Source organism: Mustela putorius, unplaced genomic scaffold (assembly GCF_011764305.1).
Source record: "Mustela putorius furo isolate JIRA1106 unplaced genomic scaffold, ASM1176430v1.1 tig00003899_pilon_pilon_pilon, whole genome shotgun sequence".
Classification (NCBI taxonomy): domain Eukaryota; kingdom Metazoa; phylum Chordata; class Mammalia; order Carnivora; family Mustelidae; genus Mustela; species Mustela putorius.
In genome coordinates, this window is record NW_025422048.1 from 15,150,277 (window position 1) to 15,172,955 (window position 22,679).

The 22,679-nt window shown below is 41.6% G+C and overlaps 1 protein-coding gene across 1 annotated transcript in view; it reads right to left on the bottom strand.

Annotated features, from left to right (window-relative positions):
• ADGRG4 (adhesion G protein-coupled receptor G4) overlaps positions 1-22,679 on the bottom strand; it is a 102,362-nt gene that overhangs the window by 69,933 nt on the left and 9,750 nt on the right. The window contains 1 exon segment of the mRNA XM_004773685.2: positions 14,544-15,158. Coding sequence (XP_004773742.1) covers positions 14,544-15,158 — 615 coding nt within the window.

Here is a 22,679-nt window from a genome sequence, read left to right on the forward strand (position 1 = left end):
TCTCTTGGGTATCTCATTAACCCCTCAAACTCTATCATATGCCTCAATTTGAACACATTGTCTTCTCTCCAAACTGGGTCCTCTCAGTACTCTCTCAGTGAATGGCATGATCACACATTCAATTATGCAAGCCAAAACCCTCTCCCTTGGTCTCCTTCCATTTCTCTCTCACCTGCCATAGCCAACCCATAATTTTGCTCTATGACTCTTATCTCCTAAATAGCTCTTGACTCTGTTTCTCTCCATCTTGATCACTTACCACCCTCACCAAACCACCATCAGTCTCTTCACCTAAACTCTGCAATAGCCTCCCAACTGAACCCTCTGCCTTTACTCTTGGCCCCCTGCAATCTGTTCCATAGTTCCATCAGGATGATCTTTTTGAAATACTAATTTGATCACGTCTCTCTCTCTCTCTCTCTCTCTCTCTCTCTCTCTCACACACACACACACACACACACACACACACACACAAACTTAGCTCCCTTTAGTGCCCTTCCATTACTCCTAGGATTAAAAAAAAAGTGTGTTTCTTAATAGAGCTTATAAAGCTATGCGCAGTTTGCTCCCTACCCAACCTGTCCAGCCTCACTCTGTGTGAGAAGCTTTCTCTCTTGTTTCTTGGACTCCATCCTACCAGTCTTATTTTAATCCTCCAATACTTGATGTTCTCTTGCCCACCACAGGAACACTACCTCCCTGTTACCTGTACTGGGAGTGTGCTTCCCATCTCTCTTGATCTGATTAACTTCTCATCCTTCAGAGTTCAGCTCATGCATTGCTTCCTCAAGGAGGCTGCTACCTTCCTTAGCTTCCATGACTAGGTCAAACCAATCTATTCTAGGCTGTTGGGACACCCCACACCTCTTCTTCAGAGTAGTTGTCACTGCTGCAGGTTTATATCAGTGCGTGCTTATTCCCGGCTGTCCTCCTCACTACGCCGTATGCGCAGGGCCTGGCACATGGGAGATGTCCCGCAAAATTTGCAGGCTGACAGACTAAGGGGATGACGAGGACTTGGAATGAAAGAAGAGTAGTGTGGGGATTCCTAAAGGAAGAAGCAACAGGTTATGGTAACAAAGCTTACAAGATGAAGAAGACAAAGAAATCTCAGAGGACGCAAATTTTGCTTTTGGGCTACTTGGAGAAGGTTGATAATAGGAAATAGGGAAATTGGGAAGGTGGCCTCTTTCCGAAGAAAAATATGCACTTCTGACTTGGATAAGTGGAACTTAGGGTGATGGAACATTCAAGCGAAAATGGCACATAGTAAAATTCAAGACTGAGTCATAATTTTTCTCCAGTTCAGATCACCCAGAATTAAATCATGCATATTTACCATTGGGAAATTAGCATTTTGAATTTATCCACCTGGGAAGCATATTACTTATGATGTAGAAATAATTATGGTGGTAGACAATCTACTAACTTGTTTCACTGTCTTGAGCATTCAAATTGCTTTTAATTTGCATAGATAGAAATTCTGAGATGTGTGTAGGATGTTCTTTAGGATTTTGTGGTCATTATGAAGTGGGATGAATGACACTCAGAAGCCTGCAACTGACTGTATAGACAGAGTTGACAAAAGTCACACACGTATGAAGTCACAACACATGCACGAAAAGGGAAAAGTCAGAGTTAGTAGAAGTACTCTCCCACTTAATTTTACAACATCATTTCAATGATCAGAGGTCACATTCTGCTAGGCTTTACCAAGAAACTGCTATACTTCTGCAGCACAACATTTATGTCAAGACTTCTGCCTTCAAATGTGTCCATAACTACAAGTAGAGGGAGAATAGTCAGGATTTTGGTTTCCATTTTTGCAGAAGGCTTTACCACAGCCGACTGGCTTTGCAAATTTTTTAAAGGGTCACTTATACCACACTCGAGGAGTGTGGCATCCCAGCTCCTGAATCACTCTCCAAGAATACACTCATTCTCGCTCTTTTACAAGTGATTCATGATGGAGCTGCACTCACTTTTTAGGAAAACGATAAAATACCGAATACCACAGAAGTCCATCTTCTTTGATACAATATTCAAAGAGCACTGTTCCAGGAGTCTTAATGGGTAATGAGAAACTCAGAACACAGAGGCTGGGAGTTAGGTATGGTATTTGTACCTAAAGATGGCTGAGCTATAGATATTAATTGTAAGTAATTGTAAATGCTTCCAGTAAGCATTTGAAAAAGACGCATAAGGGGCGACTGGGTGTCTCAGTGGGTTAAAGCTGACCCGCTGCCTGCGGGTCAGGTCATGATCCCAGGGTCCTGGGATTGAGCCCCACATCGGGCTCTCTGCTCAGCAAGGTGCCTGCTTCCCTTCCTCTCTCTCTCTGCCTGCTTCTCTGTCTACTTGTGATCTCTCTCTGTCAAATAAATAAATAAAATCTTTAAAAAAAAAAGAAAGAAAGAAAAAGACGCATAAAACTTAGGAAAGGAAGGGCATGCCTGGCTGGCTCAGTCAGTGTAGCGTGGGATTCCTCATTTCGGGGTTGTGAGTTTGAGCCCTACATTGGGTGTAGAGATTATTTTTAAAAAAGTCTTAAGGGACCCCTGGGTGGCTCAGTTCATTAAGCATCCAACCCTTGGTTTTAGCTCAGGTCATGATCTCAGGGTCATGAGAGTCAGCCTCTCATCAGGTTCTGCACTCAGCAAGGAGTCTGCTTGAGATTCTCTCCTTCTCCCTCTCCCTCCCCTGGTCCCCTCCTCCCTCCTTCTCTCTCTCTCTCTCTCTATCTCTCTCTCTCTGTAAAATAAATAAATAAACAAAATTTTTTAAAGCATAATTTTTTTAAAAAAATTTATTTGACACAGAGAGAGAGAGAGAGATCACAAGTAGGCAGAGAGGCAGGCAGAGAGAGAGGCAGAAGCAGGCTCCCTGCTTAGCAGGGAGCCTGATGTGGGGCTCGATCTCAGGACCCTGAGATCATGACCTGAGCCAAAGGCAGAGGCTTAACCCACTGAGCCATCCTGGTACCCCCCAAAATAAAATCTTAAAAAATACTTAGAAAAGAAAAAACAAATGAGTTGAACAAAAATTGCCAAGCAGGTAACAGTTTCAGTAGCAAGTATCCCTTAGGAAATAGTGCAATTTACATTGCCTCACTTGAACCCAAAGCCTGGATTTCTCTATTTCAACCGCCCTCCCATTGAATCTTTCAGGTGAGAGGTTTTCTCCAGAAGGACTGGTGTACCAAATTTCTCCTCTAATGTCTTTTATTTTTATGATTTTGTTTATTTGACAGAGAGATAGAGAGCACAAGTAAGCAGAGCAGCAGGCAGAGGGAGAGGGAGAAGCAGACTCCCCACTGAGCAAGAAGCCAAATGCGGGGCTCGATCCCAGGACCCTGGAATCATGACCTGAGCTGAAGGCAGAGGCTTAACCAACTGAGCCACCCAGGCGCCCCTCCTCTAATGTCTTTATTCACAAAGACTCCAGTCTTCCTTAATTAAAATCACAGAATCATAGAACTAACTCTTGGCAATTGTGTTCAATCCCTTCCTTTAGAGACGAGGCACAGAGAGGTACAGTGCCGACAGGATGAGATTTCCACAGATGAAACATGTAGAGAAGTAAGACATTGTGTGTCAGAGTTTTAATTTTCTAGCACCCATAAGGGCATGCCCTCAATTTATACAGAACCACCACAAACCTAGGAGAAAGAAGAGACTCTTCCTTAAAAAAATAAAAAAAAACTTAGATAATAAAAGCCAAGTTCTGCAAGTGCTGAACAGCTCAAGAATAAGCAATCACCCAAAACTACACGACATAAACCATAGAGAAGAGTATCACTGTGCTAAACTAAAATGTGAAGATTCCCTTGCAAGCCTGGGCATCGAAACCCAATGGGGATCCCAAATTACAGCCATTCCCTGAGACAACATCTGCCTTAAAGAGTCATCCATATCCCAAATAAAGTCAATCCAATCAAATGTCTGTACTTTTTAACCAAGACTTATAGGAATTAAAGATTCTTTCAAACCCCAAGTCTGGCAATTAATTACGATGGGTTAGGAAACACATTCAATTGATATGGAAAAAGCATTTGACAAAATCCGATGTACCTTCATGATAAAATCCCTTGGCAAGTTGGAAACCGAGGGTATTTATGTCAATTTGATAAAGAACATCACCAAGAGGGGCACCTGGGTGGCTTAGGGGGTTAAGCTGCTCAGCAGAGAGTCTGCTTCTCCCTCTCCCTCTGCCTCTCCCCCTCCCTGGGCTCTCTCTGTCTGTCTGTCTCTCTCTCTGTCAGATGAATAAGTAAAAAAAAAAAAAAAATCTTAAAAAAAAAAATAAAATATACTTCTTTTAATGTGATATCTAATTAAATATAATAGATGCCATTAAACATAAGCATTTAGTATTATATAAAGATGTTATTGATTGATTGATTGATTGATTGATTGATTTAAGAGAGAGCAAGAGCAGGAGAACACAAAGTAGAGGGAGAGGCAGAGGGGTCAGGAGAAGCAGGCTCATGAACTGAGCCAAAGGCAGATGTTGAACTAATTGAACCACCCTGGTGCCCCACATTTACTATTATAAAATTCTTTATAAGTTTTGCTTAGATGAGGAGTGCCTGGGTGGCTCAGTGGGTTAAGCCTCTGCCTTTGGCTCAGGTCATGATCTCAGGGTCCTGGGATCGAGTCCTGCATTGGGCTCTCTGCTCAGCAGGGAGCCTGCATCCCCCCTCTCTCTCCCTGGCACTCTGCCTACTTGTGATCTCTGTCTGTCAAATAAATAAATAAAATCTTGAAAAAAAAAGAACATCACCAAGAAACCTCCATTTAACATCAACGGGGGGCGGGGTGGGGCGTGGGTGGCTCCATCAGCTAGGCTGATTCTTGATTTTGGCTCACATCACGATCTCAGGGTCGGGGGATTGAGCCCTACGTCAGGCTCTGAACTCAGCGGGGAATCTGCTTGAGAGGTTCTCGCTCCCTCTCCCTCTGCCCCTCCCCTCACTTGTGCACATGATCTCTCCCCCCTCTCTCTCTCAAATAAATAAATAAATAGTTCTTTTAATAAAACCCATAAAATCAACCATAATGGTGAAAGACTAAATGTCTTCCCTCTAAGACAGGAAGCAAAGCAAGAATGTCCACTCTAACCACTTTTAGTCAACATAGTACTGCAAGTCAGAGGCATTCCAGTAAGGAAAGAAAAAGAAATAAAAGACAGTGCAATGGCCCTGGGCAGGCTCAGTCAGTAGAGCATGCAACTCTTGATCTCAGGATTGTGAGTTTGAGTCCCATATTGAGGGCAGAGTTTATTTAATAAAAAATTTAAAAAAAAAATTTAAGCATTGCAGATGACATGATTGTCCATGTAGAAAATCCCAAGTAATCTTAAAAAAAAATCTGAAACTTAGAAGTGAGTTCAGCGAGGTTAGAGGGTACAAAATTAGCACTAAACAAAGTGTTCTTCGACTTGACACCAAAAGAAAAATTGATAAATTCAACTTCACCAAAACTAAAAGCTTTTGCTCAATGAAAGCCCATGTGAAAAGGCTTTTTAAGAGCAATCTGTAAACTAGGAGAGAATATTTGCAAAACATATATCCAACTAAGGACTAGAATATATATAAAGACTTCTCAAGACTCAACAGTAAAACGAATGTAAATTTAAAAAACGTAGGTGGAGCACCTGGGTGGCTCAGTAGGTTAAGCATCTGCCTTCGGCTCAGGTCCTGCTACTGAGTCCTGGGATGGAGCCCCACAACAGGCTCCCTGCTCAGTGGGGAGTCTATTTCTCCCTCTTCCACTCCCCCTGCTTGTGCTCTCTCTCTCTCTCTAATAAATAAATAAAATCTTTTTAAAAATGGGCAAAAGACACGAAGAGTTCACTAAAGAGGTTGTATAAATGGCAAATAATCATAGAAAAGAACATCCAATGTCATTAGGTACCAGGGAGATGCCAATGAAAACCATAATGAAACCGCACTACACACTTAACAGAATGGCTAAAACAAAAAGTAGTGGCAACACCAAATGCTGGCAAGGATGGGAGAAACTGGATCACTCATCCATTGCTGGTGGAAATATTAAGAAGGTACAGCCACTTTGGAAAACAGCCTGAAAATTTTGTGCAAAACTAAGTGGGTGCGGTGCCTGGGTGACTCAGTCGGTTAAGCGTCTGCCTTCTGCTCAGGTCATGGTCCCAGAGTCCTGGGATCAAGCCCCGAATTGAGCTCCCTGCTCAGCAGGGAGCCTGCTTCTCCCTCTCCAACTCCCCCTGCTTGTGTTCCCTCTCTCGGTGTGTCTCTGTGTCAAATAAATAAATAAATAAATAAAATCTTTAGAAATCTAAAACATAAAGTTTAAAAAAATAAAAATAAATGGGCAACTACCATACAGCTCAGCAATGGCACTCCTGGGCATTTATCCTGGAGAAATGAAAATTTGTGTTTACACAAAATCCTATACACAGAGACTCATAACAGGGTGTGGGTGTTTTTAGGGGGAGGGAGTGGCTACAGGCAAAAACTGGAATCAGTCCAAATGTCTTTCATCAGGTGAATGTTTAAGCACACTGTGGTGCATCCATACCATGGAAGCTTGCTCCACAATGGAAAAGGATAAACTATGGATACATATAAGCTGGGCAGATCTCAAGGGGGGGGTGACGCTGAGTGAAAAAATTTTGATGCCAAAAGGTTACCTACCATCTGATTTCATTTACTAACATTTTTGAAAATGACAGACTCCTACAAACGGCAGACAGATTAGTGGTTGTCAAGGGTTAGGGATGTGGAGAGCCGAGGGAGGTGGAGAGAAAGGACAGGAGGGAGGTAAGTGAGGGAGGTAAGTGAGGACCCTGAGATACTGAAAGTGTCCACTACCTTGACCATGTTGGTAGATGTACAAATCAACACAGGTGATAGAATTATATAGAACTCAATACACACACACACACACACACACACACACACACACACACGAGTCCAAGTAGAACTAGGGAAATCTGAATAAGATTAGTGAATTGTATCAACATCAATATTCTGGTCATTATACCAACAACTTTGTGAGATGTTAGTCTTGGGGGAAACTGCGCAAATTGTACAAGGGATCTCCAGCCACATATGAATCTACAATTCTCACAATTAAAAAAAGGCAAATGCAAAAACCCACGTCATGCATGTAGCTGAGTGATAACCGAATGTCCATCCCTACTGGAGGGACCACAGAAACCATGGAGTCAGGCCTCCATCGTTGAAGGGCTTGCAAACGTGTTTTGCCACATTCATTCTGGTCCCGTTTATGAACAAGTGATCATTTGCACAATTGATTTGCATGAGCTTTGCTATCTCTGTAGTTTAAAGTGGGGATAATCCATGCTAATTCACAGCGGCCTGTGGGCTTAATTGCCATTTGCTCCTTCACTCTAGACAAAATTGTATTATTGTAATCATTGGGAGCTGGAGAACAGAGGTATAGAGTCGCTGAATATTTATGAGGCATTTTGTTGCAGATGTACCTGCCAAGAGAATATTAACTAGAACATTTGCTAAGGTACCAAATTCTGCCTGTAATTTGGGTATATCACCTCATATTAAATCTTTGTGTTTTTCTAGCCTACATATTGCATCTGTTTTTTTTCTTTCAACCATGAGTGTGTTTATTAGATTTGTGAGATAATAGTGACCAGGAACCGCCACAGACAGATCTGCCTGTGGGGTAGAAAAAATATGAAATGAGTATCTTTAAGATGATGAAAAAAATATATATATGTATATACATATATATATATGTATATATATATATACATATATATATGTATATGTATATACATATATATTTTTTTTTTTTCAAAATGGTGTCTGTGTTCAGTTTCCAGGCAAGGACATGAAAAATGAATTCTGAGATAGGGCTAGAGCTTCCATCTCTGAATCTATAGGAGAACGTCACTCTGTGCATGGGAATACAAATAAGAAGGTTCGAGCAAACTACAAACAGCTCTTGCTTATCTTTTGTGATAAAAACAAGGATAGCACAGAGAATTGATACACAAGGGCCAAACCAAATTGCCTTTTAGCTAATAGAGCCCACGACCATGGAACCTTTCCTATCAGAGCTGACAATTGCTTAGAGGGCTTCCTAGTGGGCCAAACAAAGGTCTTAGAAAGTGCATAAACTATATAATCAATTTCTGCATATTCGAAGAATGGTTAATTTATAAAGTGATTCAAAGTCACTGGAACACGAGATCAATTAATACCTCTTAGCAACTCAATACCTCCACAGATACAGGGACCCTGGGTTTTGATACAGTCCGGATTTCCCAGGGTGGACTCAGCTCATGTAATTTCATTCTTTCCAAAGGTGATTTCTCCAGTACGTATCTAGGAGTCATTTCATCTGCATATCTTTGGGAAGACTCTTCATCTTCTTACATCCTCAAGTCCGAACAAATCCTTCGTTGGGCCATGTGTCTGGGCTAACATGAAGCAATTATGCTAAACATACTTGGAGAGGAATTTGAGCTTGTGATCTGTCCCTAATGGTCACTTCAAGAATTTCCTGTCACCATCCATTCCTTTTCAAAATACGACAGACTTTTGTCATGGCTAAAACCTGGAAACAGCTTAAAAGTCCTTCAAAGGGAGCTCAATGAATAAATTATAGGAGATCCCTACTCTGTCGTACTAATCAGCATCCCCCTCCCCAATAAGCAGGCAGCTCTATATTCTTTATTTTCTGATATGGGAGTGCCTCCAAAATATATAACTAAATGGATAAAAGAAGATGAAGACTATGAGCATATAATGATGATCCTAACTTTGAAAAAGAAAAACAAAGACTATATTCACGTAAACCCAAGTTTTCAGTTGTTCCTGCAAAGATAAGTAAGAAATTGTTAAAAATCGTCACTTTTAGGGAGAGGACTTAGGGTAAGGGCAATATTGATGAGAAAGGAGGCTTTTACTTTTAATTTCTATCTTTGTGCATTGTTCAAATTTTTACCAGCCTATCTACTACTTTTACTTTAAAAATAAATCCATTTTAATGAATAAAGTAATAAACTAGTAAAAGTGGTGACAGTTTAAATTGTAAAACTTCTATCTTTTGCCTTGAAATTCTACTCTTACAAACGTGTCCTATGAAAAAGCAAACCCACATATACTAAGATGTATGTACAAAGATATTTGTCACAGCATTATTTAAAACTATAAAAAAAAACCTATAAAAAATCCTATTAAAAAAAAAAAACTTTAGGGGCGCCTGGGTGGCTCAGTGGGTTAAGCCGCTGCCTTCGGCTCAGGTCATGATCCCAGGGTCCTGGGATCGAGCCCCGCATTGGGCTCTCTGCTCAGCAGGGAGCCTGCTTCCTCCTCTCTCTCTGCCTGCCTCTCTGCCTGCTTATGATCTCTCTCTGTCAAATAAATAAATAAAATCTTAAAAAAAAAAAAAACTTTAATGCCCGTCAGTGGTGAGTTAAAGAAATCAGAGCACATCTGTAAAATGGGTATATGCAGCACTAAACATGCATGAGGTTGATCTAAATGAACTGATGTGCCCATGATAATATTAAGTTATAAAATACATCGAGTGTAAAACATTCTGTACATACGTACATATTATTTTGGTTTTTTTAAAATCTTGTATATTGGCTTTTTTAAAAAAAGATTTTATTTATTTATTTGACAAACAGAGATCACAAGTAGGTAGAGAGGCAGGCAGAGACAGAGAGGGGAAAGCAGGCTCCCTGCTGAGCAGAGAGCCCAATGTGGGGCTCTATCCCAGGACCCTGGGATCATGACCTGAGCTGAAGACAGAGGTTTTAACCCACTGAGCCACCCAGGTGCCCCTTATTTTGTTTTTTTTAGGACTATACACATAGGTGAACACTTGTTATAAAGCCATTTAAAAAAATCTAAAAGAACAGACACCTCTGTGGAGAGGTTTTACTTCATAGTTCATGCACTTTGTATTGTTTGAGTTTATAATAAATTCCATATAATTAATAACCATAATGTATTGCACTCATGATTTTTTTTTAAGATTTTGTTTTTGGGGGGTGCCTGGGTGGCTCAGTGGGTTAAGCCTCTGCCTTTGGCTCAGGTCATGATCTCAGGGTCCTGGGATCGAGCACAGCATCAGGCTCTCTGCTCAGCAGGGAGCCTGCTTTCCCCCCTTTCTCTGCCTGTCTCTGCCTACGGGTGATCTCTCTCTCTCTCTCTCTCTGTGTCAAATAAATAAATAAAATATTTAAAAAAAGATTTTGTTTTTTGGGGGCACCCAGGTGGCTCAGTCAGCTCCAAGTCTGACTTTGGCTCAGGTCATGATCTCAGGATCCTGGAATTGAGAGCCTTCATTAAGATCCACACACAACGTGGGGTGGCGTTGCTTGCCCTTCTCTTGTTCCCTCTGCCCCTTCCCCCACTCATGAGTGCACACTCTTTCTCTCTCTTTCAAACAAATAAATATTTTTTAAAAAGATATTTTTTGGGGCACCTGGGTGGCTCAGTGGGTTAAGTCTCTGCCTTCAGCTCAGGTCATGATCTCAGGGTCCTGGGATCCAGGCCGAATCGGGCTCTCTGCTCAGCAGGGAGCCTGCTTCCCCTTCCCCCTCTGCCTGCCTCTCTGCCTACTTGTGATCTCTCTGTGTCAAATAAATAAATAAAATCTTTTAAAAAAAAAAGATATTTTTCTTTTAAGTAGACTCCACGTCCAACATGACGATTGAACTCATGACCCTGAGATCAAGAGTGACATGCCCCCTTGCCTGAGCTAGCCAGGCGTCTCTAAAGGTGTTGTTTTTAAGTCATCTCTACACCCAAAGTGTACACTGAACTTACAACCCTGAGTTCAAGAGTCCCATGCTCCACCAACTGAGCCAGCCAGGTTGCCTCCTGCATTTGTAATTTGTAAAAGTAAAGAAAAGATGCTTAAAAACACCTCCACAACTAAATCCCTAATGACTGGCAACTTTGCTGTTGTTATTATTTATTACTGTGTTGTTTAAATATTCCTGAGACATCGCCAACTCTTGTGAATACTTGTTTATTAAATCCAGGTAGGGTTCATGGTTTTCAGCAAATGTTCCCCAAAAGCCTTGTTCTCATGAATATATAAATATATACATATATAATTTATGGGTAAATAGATTTATTGAGATTTGTAACCTAGCAATGTGCTCATTAAAATTTATTCCTTAAAGGTCATAATCCTTCTGTAGACCATAAATACCAATTTATTAGGCAAAAGCTGAGCTAGCCGTGTTGTAATCAGTCGTATTTATTCATGTAAGTGTCCCCTCTCCCCCAGATGTCACACAGCCAGGGCAGAGGTAGAAGAAATTCTATGGTGTTACAGCTCCTTCAGTGGTGAGCAGGTAGAAGTGAAAAGAGCACAAGCTTTGCAACCGGATAACTTTTTGCTCAAATCCTGGCCCCACTGTTTATTTAATAGGTGACATTAAGCAGTTTTTTCTAACCTCTTTGAGCCTCTCTTTCCTCATCTATAAAATGCCTGGCATGTGGAAAGAACTTCATAAAAAGTAGCAATTACCGTGTTATTTTTGAATAGGAGGGAAACTATAGACTCTGTCCTCGGAAAGAGGAATCCATCTTGCCTTTTTAGTACACTTTCAAGCCTTCCAAGAGCTCTGCCCAACTATCGAGGCCATTCCGGACCTCAGGTTAGAAAGCCCTGGTCTAAGGTTTAGAAAGAACATCTAGGGGCGCCTGGGTGGCTCAGTGGATTAAGCCGCTGCCTTCAGCTCAGGTCATGATCTCAGGGTCCTGGGATCGAGTTCCGCCTTGGGCTCTCTGCTCAGAGGGGAGCCTGCTTCCCTCTCTCTCTCTCTCTGCCTGCCTCTCCGACTACTTGTGATTTCTCTCTGTCAAATAAATAAATAAAATCTTTAAAAAAAAAAAAAAAGAAAGAAAGAACATCTGAAGACACCTGAAAAGTAAAAATAATATTTTCTACTCCTTTTCCAGGTTGTCATTTTAGGGTGTGCTTTCTTTTCCTTTTTGTTGTGCTGGAGTATTGGTGTATTGTGCCTACCGGAACCCTATCAGCCCAAGAGGCTAGGATGTTCATTAAAGAGGATACAAAAGACCAAAGTAAATGAGGGCTGTTTTGCACTTTAACAACATCAGCTAGATTTTGTGATTTACTAGCAAAGTGGTAGGAAAGGCCATGGCAATTCACTGGCCAGATTAGGTTTTCAAAGACCACTGCTAAGCATAAGGATTTAATAGAGCCAGACTTCCGGTTCTTTAGATCAAAGATTAAGTAACTTTAAACTGCTCTGGGTGAGCTGTTCAGGCTTAACCTACTAGTCCCTAGCTCCATTTTGTAATCAGAGCTAGCTAACACTGCTCTCTTTTATATTTTCAAGGCTTCAGAAAAGAGAAAAACCAAATGTCTCCAGGTAGTCACTCAAAGGAATAGCTTTCCTGTTTCTTTGCTTTAGTCTCATCTCAAAGAAACCCAGAAGCCCCCTGGCATGTGCCTCTGCCATTAATTCAAACTGCTGGTGGAAATACATCCCCAAAGTCTGTGAGAACTTATTAGGCGTGGATCTGACCCGCATTCCCTCGACACGACCCTCAATCCCCAAGAATCGTGAATAAAACCTGAGAATGAGTACACATTTCAGGAAGTGAGGGGGAAAAAATCTCATCTTGATCCTGTTATCACAGACTTTACCCACGCTCAGGACCACTGCCGCCGAGGTTGGAAAAGTTTGGATTTGAGGGGAGAACAGGGTTGGACAGAGAAAACCAATCGTTTATTCTCTCTTCGAAATTAGAAAGAAGGAGAAAAATATATGTGTCGCTCCAAGCAGCCTTTCCAAGAACGCCATCCCCAAAAGTTCCTAACATAATCATTGCTCATGAAAGAAAAATGAATTGGTTTATAAATCCCATTCCTTGCTAAAAGGAACCAGGACTCTTTGGTAAAAATGGTTGATTCTTGCTCTGAGCAGAGAAAGTACAAGATGAGCCTATAACATCTTGTGCTGAAAGTAAGGAAGTACTCAAAAAATGATGGGAACGTGTCAAAAGGACACAAGAGCCAGATGGAAGGACTCCCACTGGCCCAAACTGGGCCAATTTGAACATCAAAATAAATGATGGCAACAGATTGTAACCCATTGAATAAGGTAAGAATCCATGAGTTCATGCTGGTACAGACATATAACAACTGAAGGAATATCAAAGTAAATGTGGAAGAAGAAAACATTCTTCCTTGCAATAGAATACTACCTAATAAACATTGAAAAATGACAGAGTTTTAAAAATCAGTGTTTTGTGACTATTGTATAAGCCATTGAGGCAAGCATCTATAATAGATGTAAAACGACTAGGTGAAAGGTTGTTAACAGGGGCGCCTGGGTGGCTCAGTTGCTTGAGCATCTGCCTTTCATTCTGATCATGATCCCAGATTCCTGGGATCGAGTCCCTCACTGGGCTCCTTGTTCAGCCGGGAGCCTGCTTCTTCCTTTGCCTGCTGTTCCCCATGCTTGTGCTCGCTCTCTCTGACAAATAAATAAAACCTTTTTTAAAAAAAAGTTTGAGAAGGGGGCACCTGGGTGGCTCAGTGGGTTAAAGCCTCTGCCTTCGGCTTAGGTCATGATCCCAGGGTCCTGGGATAGAGCCGGGCATCGGGCTCTCTACTCTACAGGGAACCTGCTTCCTCCTCTCTCTCTCTGCCTGCCTCTTTGCCTACTTGTGATCTCTTTCTCTGTCAAATAAATAAATAAAATCTTAAAAAAAAAATGATCAGTCCTTTAAAAAAAAAAGTTTGAGAAGAACAGGATCTTTACATAGCCTCCAAATATCTCTCCCTAAATTGGGTTTTTAAAAAAAGATTTATTTATTTGAGGGGAGAGGAGGCAGAGGGAGAGAATCCTCAAGCAGACTCCCCACTGAGTGCAAAGCCCAATCCCACGACCCATGAGCTCATGACCTGAGCGGAAACCAAGAGTCAGACCCTTACCGACTGAGCCTCCCAGGGGCCCTTTCCAGAAATTGGTTATTAATTTCAGAGGGAGAAATAGTAACAGTGGAGAAATCTAGAAAAAATAGCTATAAAAGAAATTAGTAGGATAATTTGAATATTAATGATGGATTAAATACTGATATTATATCAAGGTACAGCAGTAAGAGAATGTCCTTATTCTAAGGAAATACACACTGAGCTATTTAGGGGTAATGAGGCGCTATGTCCATAACTTATTCCTAAAGGATTAAGAAAGTGTGGGGGGGGGAGGAGGAAAGAGAGAGAGAGGAAGAATAATAAAATCCGGGGAAACAAAGTAACAATCGGTGAATCTGGGTAAAGAACTTGTATAAATTCCTTGTCCTGTTGTAATTTTCTGCAAGTTTTAAATGATATCAAAACAAAAGACAAAACACAAAGAGAAAGAAAATAGTTTAGCTCTACGTTAAAAAGCAGATGAAAAAACTGGCAACCTTGGGCCCCTCTGAGGAAGACAGAGCCTTGGCCCAGAGTGGATTATTTAGACTAGCGAGCAGAAGATCAACCCTTGCCAAGGAGGGTAGTTCAGAAGTTACTCACAGCAGCGCAGTCTCGTGTCAACAGTTGTGGTGATCTCGTTGATGAGCCAAACATCTTCTTCCCAGCTAACAATGTTTCCACTCACGCACTTCAGAAACTCCTCATTCTCCAGGATGTGGTCCCAGAGCTGAAAGTAATACAAGCTGCCAGTGAAGCCAGGCAGGGCCCTTCCTACCTGGCTGTTCCGGTTCGTAAGAAAATGTCCTAGAATCAGAGTCCCATTAGGTGTCAGGCTTTGTGGTTGATCCCTCATTACCAGTATCCTTTCAGTATTCAGGAAGAGCTCTAATCTGCCCTTCACACCATCCCACACCAAGCATACCGTATGCCATTGAAAGGGAGTCAGGGAGTAACGGATATAAAAGGTCTTGCCCAAGTTGTATAGTATTAGCTGCTGATGGTCTCCTCCAAGTCCAAGGTCTATGGCTTCTCTGCCCAGGAAGGCATTATTAGCAATATAGGAGAAGGCCATCCAATCACTTAATTTGTCCTCCACGAACACCAGGTCAATGCATGCTGTGAGTCGACTGAGTTCAGGAACCGTGTTGGCCAGGCTCACATACGTGTCAGCTCTTCCATAAAAATCCAATCTTTTTCCTTTTAGGGAAAGTGCCTCTGCCCAAATTTGGGGAAGGGGAAAGAGAAAGCAAATGAAATTTTGATAACAAAAATTCAATTGTATCTTCTTTGGCCACATAGTCAATCCCAGATGACACAATGCTATTTATTATGAGTCAATAAAACTTTATTTTATTTTGCAAAAAAAAAAAAAACAAACAAAAAACCCAACCCCAAGTAGTGGATACATAAAAATCATCTCTATTTGACACTGGCATGTGACATTTTCTGGCAGAAGAGTCTCTTCGTAATTATATTTTGCCTGGGCTAATATGAAAAGTCAGATTAGTGCTCCCAGAGCACACACCAGCTGGACAGTGTGGGGAGGCAGCTAGAAGTATTTAGCTAAGTTGGCAGAGAGGCGGCCAAGGAAAAGGCAGCTTGGATTTAAAAAATCTGCTGCACATAACCTTCACTCGTGTAATCAAAGGATAGCTCTTTCCATCTACCTAACCTTCACTCGTGTAATCAAAGGATAGCTCTTTCCATCTACCTAACTGGCTTATTATATTCATGGTGCAACAGCAATTTATTTCTCCAATGCCTTTTCCTGAGCCAAATTACCTGATTTATTTGTTCTCTGGAGACTGTTTCTCACTGAAGGCTCCGACAGAGGCCTGGAGGATGACCAGTTGGACAATACTGAAGCAGCAAGGCTTCTGTTTATCCTCAGGAATGGGAGAAATGGCACTGCCCTGAGTGTACCCCGACTCCTTCCTTCTGTCTCCTCACCAAAAGGCCTGCATATCTTTAAGAGGTTCCTGGTGGGGGGCGCCTGCGAGGCTCAATTGGATGAATGTCGGACTCTTGATTTCTGCTCAGGTCAGGATCTCAGGGTCATGGGATTGAGCCCCACATCAGGCTCCCCACTCAGCAGGGAATCTGCTGGTTTCCCTCTCCCTTTGCCCCTCCCCCTGCTATCTCTCTGTGTCTCTGAAATAAACAAATCTTTTTTTAAAAAGATTTTATTTATTTATTTGACATACAGAGATCATAAGTAGGCAGAGAGGCAGGCAGAGAGAGAGGGGCAAGCAGGCTCCTTGCTGAGCAGAGAGCCTGATGTGGGGCTTGATCCCAGGACCCTGGGATCATGACCTGAACCGAAGGCAGAGGCTTTAACCCACTGAGCCACCCAGGCACCCCTAAACAAATCTTTTTTTATAAAAGTTTTCAGGTGGCCTTGGACCCAGTTACCACTGACTCTGGAGTCAAAGAACCTGAGTTGGAATCTCAGGTCTGATGTTCATCTGCTGCGTAACTTTGAGCAAGGACCTTAACCTCCTGATGCCTCAACCTTTGCTTCAGTAAAATGGGGATTCCAGGCCATACAACTCAGGAAGCCACCATTTGCATCATAATCTATGCCAGATAATAGCCTTATCTACTGACCATACAAAACTGTTTGAAAATTAAGGGCTTTAAAGTCTAAAAAAAAAAAAAAACAAAAAAAAAAAACAAAACTTGTGAAATAAATAAATAAAAATCTTTAAAGTCTTAAAAAAAAAACTTGTGATCTCTCTCTCTCTCTATCAAATAAATAAATAAAAATCTTTAAAGTCTAAAAAAAAAAAAGAAAAGAAAAGAAAATTAAGGGCAATGATGCCTGCAAAGCCCTCTCGAACATTCTTGAAGAACACGGCCGTCTGCCATCAGCTGGGTCAGCTCGCCGTCCTGGAGTCCCAGGATCGAGCCCCACATTGGGCTCGCTGCTCTGCAGGGAGTCTGCTACCCTCTCCCTGCTCCTTATGCTGTTCATGCTCACTCTCTTTTGCTCTCCCTCGCTCTCAAATAAATAAATGAAGTCTTAAGAAAAAAAGAACATGCCCATCACCACAGACATTTGGTGGGCAATTTGGCAATATCTATAAAAATTTTAATTGAGTGTGCCCTTTGCTTCCTGGGAAGCTATTGGTGAATCATGATACTATCACTGTGACAAAGCTTGCACCCCAGGACCCGAGGCAAATAGCTGAGAACAGCTCAACATCCACGCAATTCCAGTCCCAGCACAGCCCAAGACAAACTGAAAAGGTCTTTATGGCAGAATGGAATTCCAACCTCTCTCTAAATTAGGGCTGTGACCTTGGGACCAGCACTCTAAAAGTGACAGCCAAAACAGCACATAGAGGGGCTGACCAGAAGTGACCACTTTCCTGCTTCGGAGAGACGGCCCCAGGTGCGAGCTTCGAGATATTCTCTAGCTCTACACGATTGTCTCCCTCCATTCCTGCACTGAGTATCTTTCAAAGGCAAGCAAGGCCTTGCCTCCCCGCGCACATATGCATGCGTGTGCGCTCGCACCCCGCTCCCTGTGCGGGAGCCCCTGCCATCCACCTGCCGGGGAGCTATTTCTGAACTGTCCATGGTGGGTGAGCAAACGTTTATTTCTGTCCCTGGCTTATGTGATTATATTATCTTACCATATTTCATGTGGCTAATAAATCAAAAGGTAACCCTACAAGGTGATAATCACTAAGAAACCGAATATCGATTATGGTTGGCCAACTGTATTTCTGCTCAGCCCTCCAATATGACGTCAAGCACAATGTTTAAGAACAGGTTTTATTGTGAGTGTAAATCTCCAGGGCTTATTTGTCCCTTAAAAGAGAATGTACCACAATCCCCTATTGTCTACAGGGCTTCTCCTCTCTGTAATACACGAATACAAAGCCAGTTGCCATAGGACACAAGCAAGCAACTTACTGAATCAGAAATACAAAAAGATGGCCTCTTCCTAGTTTTAAAACACAAGCTACAATGAGATACTATTTTTACTGCTTTGAAATGATAGCATTTTAGGCTGAGAATACCCAGCAATGACGAGCTTCTGAGGAAACAAGTAATTTTATTTATTTTTTTTCATATTTTTTTTAACTTATAATGTATTATTTGGCCCAGGGGAACAGATCTGTGAACAGATCTGTGAATAGGCTTACACATTTCACAGCACTCACCACAGCACCTACCCTCCCCACTGTCCAAAACCCAGCTACCCTATCCCTACTCCCCCACCCCCTAGCAACCCTCAGTTTGTTTCATGATATTAAGAATCTCCTAAGGTTTGTCTTCCTCCCGATCCCATCTTCTTTCATTTTTTCCTTCCTTACCTCCCAAAACAACCCCCACCTCTCAAATTCCTCAGATCAGAGAGATCATATGACAATTGTCTTTCTCTGATTGACTTCTTTCACTCAGCATAATACCTAGTTCCATCCCCATTGTTGCAAATGACAAGATTTCATTTCTTTTGATGGCTGCATAGTATTCCATTGTGTGTGTGTGTGTGTGTGTGTGTGTGTGTGTGTGTGTGTGTATACCACATCTTCTTTATCCATTCATCTGTTGATGGACATCTAGGTTCTTTCCATAGTTTGGCTATTGTGGACATTGCTGCTATAAACATTCGGGTGCACGTCCCCTTCAGATTTCTACATTTGTATCTTTAAGGTAAATACCCAGTAGTGTGAATGCTGGGTTGTAGGGTAGCTCTGTTTTCAACTTTTTGAGGAACTTCCATGCTGTTTTCCAGAGTGGCTGCACTAGCTTACATTCCCACCAACAGTGGAGGAGGGTTCCCCTTCCTCTGCATCCTCGCCAACATCTGTCAAAACAAGTCATTTTAATACACTGTTGGTGGGAGCACCAATTAATACAGTCCTTTTTTTTTAAAGGTTACTTATTTACTTTTTAGTAATCTCTACACCCCACTCAGGACTGGAACTTGCAACCCCGAGATCTAGAATCACATGCTCCACTGGCTGAGCCTGCCAGGGACCCCAGTAGTCTTTTTATCTGAAGGGCAATCTATCAGTATCTATGAACATTTTCATCATGTATGGCTGTGTATATACTTTTGACCCAGCAATTCCATTTATATCCATTTATCCTAGACAAATATACGTGTATACAAAGATGCATGTACAAAGATATTTATTGCAGTATTGTTTGTATGGAGAAAAAGTAAGAAGACCTTTACATCTATCCGTAAGTGACTAGCTAAAGCAATTGTTACCTCTATATAATGGAGAATTAAAACAAATCTGGTAGATCTATACAATCATGGAGAGATTTCCAAGGCTTCGTACTCCATGAAATGCGGATTGCATAAGTGTAGATACAGTATTATCCTACTTTTTAAAATAAGAGGAAAATGTGTGCATTAGCATAGCATAGAAAAAATCTGGAAGAACACACATCAAGCAGTTAAGAATGAGTATCTTTAGGGGTGCCTGGGTGGCTCAGTCAGTTAAGTGTCTGCCTTCGGCTCAGGTCATGATCCCAGGGTCGTGGGATCAAGTCTTACACTGGGCTCCTTGCCAAGCAAGGAGCCTGCTTCTCTCTCTGACTGCCATTCCCCCAACGTGTGCACTCTATCTCCTTCTGTCTTTGACAAATTAATAAATAAAATCTTTTTTAAAAAGGAATGAATATCTTCAGGTGTGAGATTTAGGGGGACTTATGCTTTCTATGCTATTTATTTCAGTAATTTTTGTACTTTTTATGCAATCATATGTCAAATTTAAAATCAGAAAAATAGGGGCACCTGAGTGGCCCAGTGGGTTGAGCCTCTGCTTTCAGCTCAGGTCATGATCCCAGGGTCCTGGGATCGAGCCCCGAGTTGGGCTCTCTGCTCGGCAGGGAGCTTGCTTCCTCCTCTCTCTGCCTGCCTCTCTGCCTACTTATGATCTCTCTCTCTCTCTTTCTAAGAAATAAATAAAATCTTTAAAAAAAATAAAATCAGAAAAATAAAGATGGATGGACAGATGGGTGGATGGACAGAACCACTTGGGGCCATACTTGAGATTCTGTGGGCAGAGCTAAGTCCTACTTAGATATCAGCAGAGGCGTAGTGTAGTGGAATCCCAAAACGCACCTTTGAGTCCCAGTTTTGTCCCTTACTAGCTGCATCAACGTGGACAATTAATGCACGAGAAAGCTTTGAGGACAGCGGCGCATAGTGAGCGCTATGCGAGTGTGCACCAAACCCACGTCATTTCTCTGTGTCTCCTTCCTCCATGGTTAAGATCGGAATACTAATTAGTTTCCTGGCAGGGCCATCACGAAGGATAATGCAGTAATGTAACTGCCATTTATGTTATGTATGTGAAATGTTTATCAGCTGTGAAGCCCCAGGTAAACGTCAGCTGCTATGTTTGCCACTGTCATGATTAGAAGTCTCTTTTTTCTCCCATAACCTCTTTTGTACCCTTACACAGCCAAGCACATCTGCACGGAGCCCTGCTGCTGTAGCGCCCCCCACCCCACCCCACCCCCGACCCGGGCTCCCAGCAAGGGCTCAGAGGAGGCCAGTTTGCAACGAGGTGGGGGCAAAGGCTTTGCCCTTCTGTTTGGCCAGGCAAGCAGCTTTCTCTGCTGGGCCTCTCCAGGGCCTGCTTCAAAGGCCACTTGTGTCTTTGCATATGATTTAACTATCCATTGCAGATGTCTGCTTGGACACTGCCATCTGTTTCCTGGCAATTTTCAAGTCCAAATTGCATGATTGCTCCCCTGAAGCGTGTTCTCTCTTCATTTGGCTCCTCTGTGTCTCCTTGCCTCTATCCTGTTTCCTTTTATTTTAAATTACATTTATTGTTGTCCGTGCTTTCAAAAAAAGGTGTTTTGCCCATTATAAAAGTGATACTGTACATGCTTTCTTAAAAGAAAACATGGCAAACATTAGAAAAGTAAAAAGATGAGAACAAAGTCAGCTGGAGTCCCACCACCCAGAGACAACATTTTGGTAAATTTCCTTTGGCGTTTCTTTTCTTCCGGGTACAGGTTTTGTTTGTTTCTACGTGGCCAAGATCACATTGCACGGAAAGTTTGGTACCCTGCTTTTCTCACTTAACAAGGTGACAGAAATGTTTTTCCATGTTTGGAAAACCTTATCACAAGCCTCTACAAATGGCTATGTTACAGCCCTTGGAGTCCCAGGCACCATTTTATTTGTACTGTTTCACATAATACAAAATTCGCCATTTTACTCATTTTAAGGTGTGCAACTCATTTGGCACTTAGAACATTCATGATGGTATCTGACCATCATATGATCTAGTTCCAGAACATTTTCATTATCCCAAAAGGAAACCCCAGATCCATTAAGCAGTCATGGCCCTTTCTCCCCTCCCTCCCACTGGCAACCACTAATCTACTTTTCTGTCTGTATGGATTTGACTATCTTCATATAAATGGAAACATACAAGTGACTTTTTGTTTCTAGTTTCTTTCACTTTGCATAATGTTTCCAAATTCATCCATGTTTTAGCATGCACCAGTAGATCGTTATTTTTTTAAGACCTTCTTTTTAAGCCATCTCTCTACCCAACATGGGGCTCAAACCCACAACCCTGAAATCCAGTCGCACGCTCTACCCATTGAATCAGGCAGACATCCCAGTACATCATTTTTAATGGCTGAATGATATTCCATTGTATGTATATGCTACATTTTATTTACTGATTAATCTGTTAATGGACACATTAATGGTTTTTCCCCACCTTTTAGTTACTATGAACAGTGTTGTTGTGGACATCCATGATATTTGTTCAATTTGAACATGCATTCATTTCTTTGGGCTATATATCTAGGATGGGTCATTTAGTAATTTTATGTTTAACTTTTATGCATAACAGACACTGTTTTCCACAGCAGCCATTCAACATTCTCACCACCAGTTTATAAGGGTTCTAATTTCTCTACCTCTTCACCAGCACTTGTTGTTTTCCATTTTTTTAATTAGTATTATAACCATTGCAGAGGGTGCAGAGTGGTATTTCATCATGGTTTTGATTTGCATTTCCCTAATGACTAATGACATTGAGCATCTTTTCATGTGCTTGTTGACTATCTGCATATCTTCTTTGGAGAAATGTCTATTCAAATCCTTTACCCATTTTTAAATTGGGCTGTTCCTGTTTTTGTTGTTGAGTTGTAAGCACTCTTTATATATTCTAGATACTAGAACCTTATGAGATATGTAACCTGAAGATACTTTCTCCCCTTCTCTAGGCTGTCTCTTCACTGTCTTGATGGTGTCCTGTGATACACACATCTTTAATCTTGATGAAATCCAATGATCTGTTTTTTTTCTTTTGCTGCTCATTCTTTTGGTGTCAGTTCTAAGACTCCTTTGCCAAATCCAAGGTCATCCAAGCCCAAAGGTCATCCAAGGCCAAATCCGAGCCCATGTCTGTGCTTTCTTCTAATTTCTATAGTGGTAGTTCTTACATTTAGGAATTTCATCCATTTTGAGTTAATTTTTGTACATGGTGTGAAGACAAGAGTCCAACTTCATTCTTTTTATGTGTTTATGTGTATACACATGTATACATGTGTACATGGATATGTATTTACACATCCAGCTGGGCCAGCACCATTTGTTGAAGAGATTATTTTTCCCCATTGAATGTTCTTGGCACCCTTATGGAAAATTAATTGACCATATGTATATGCATGGTTTTCTTCCTGGACTCTCAATTCTGTTCCATTAATCTGTATCTGTCCCTATGCCAATAACAC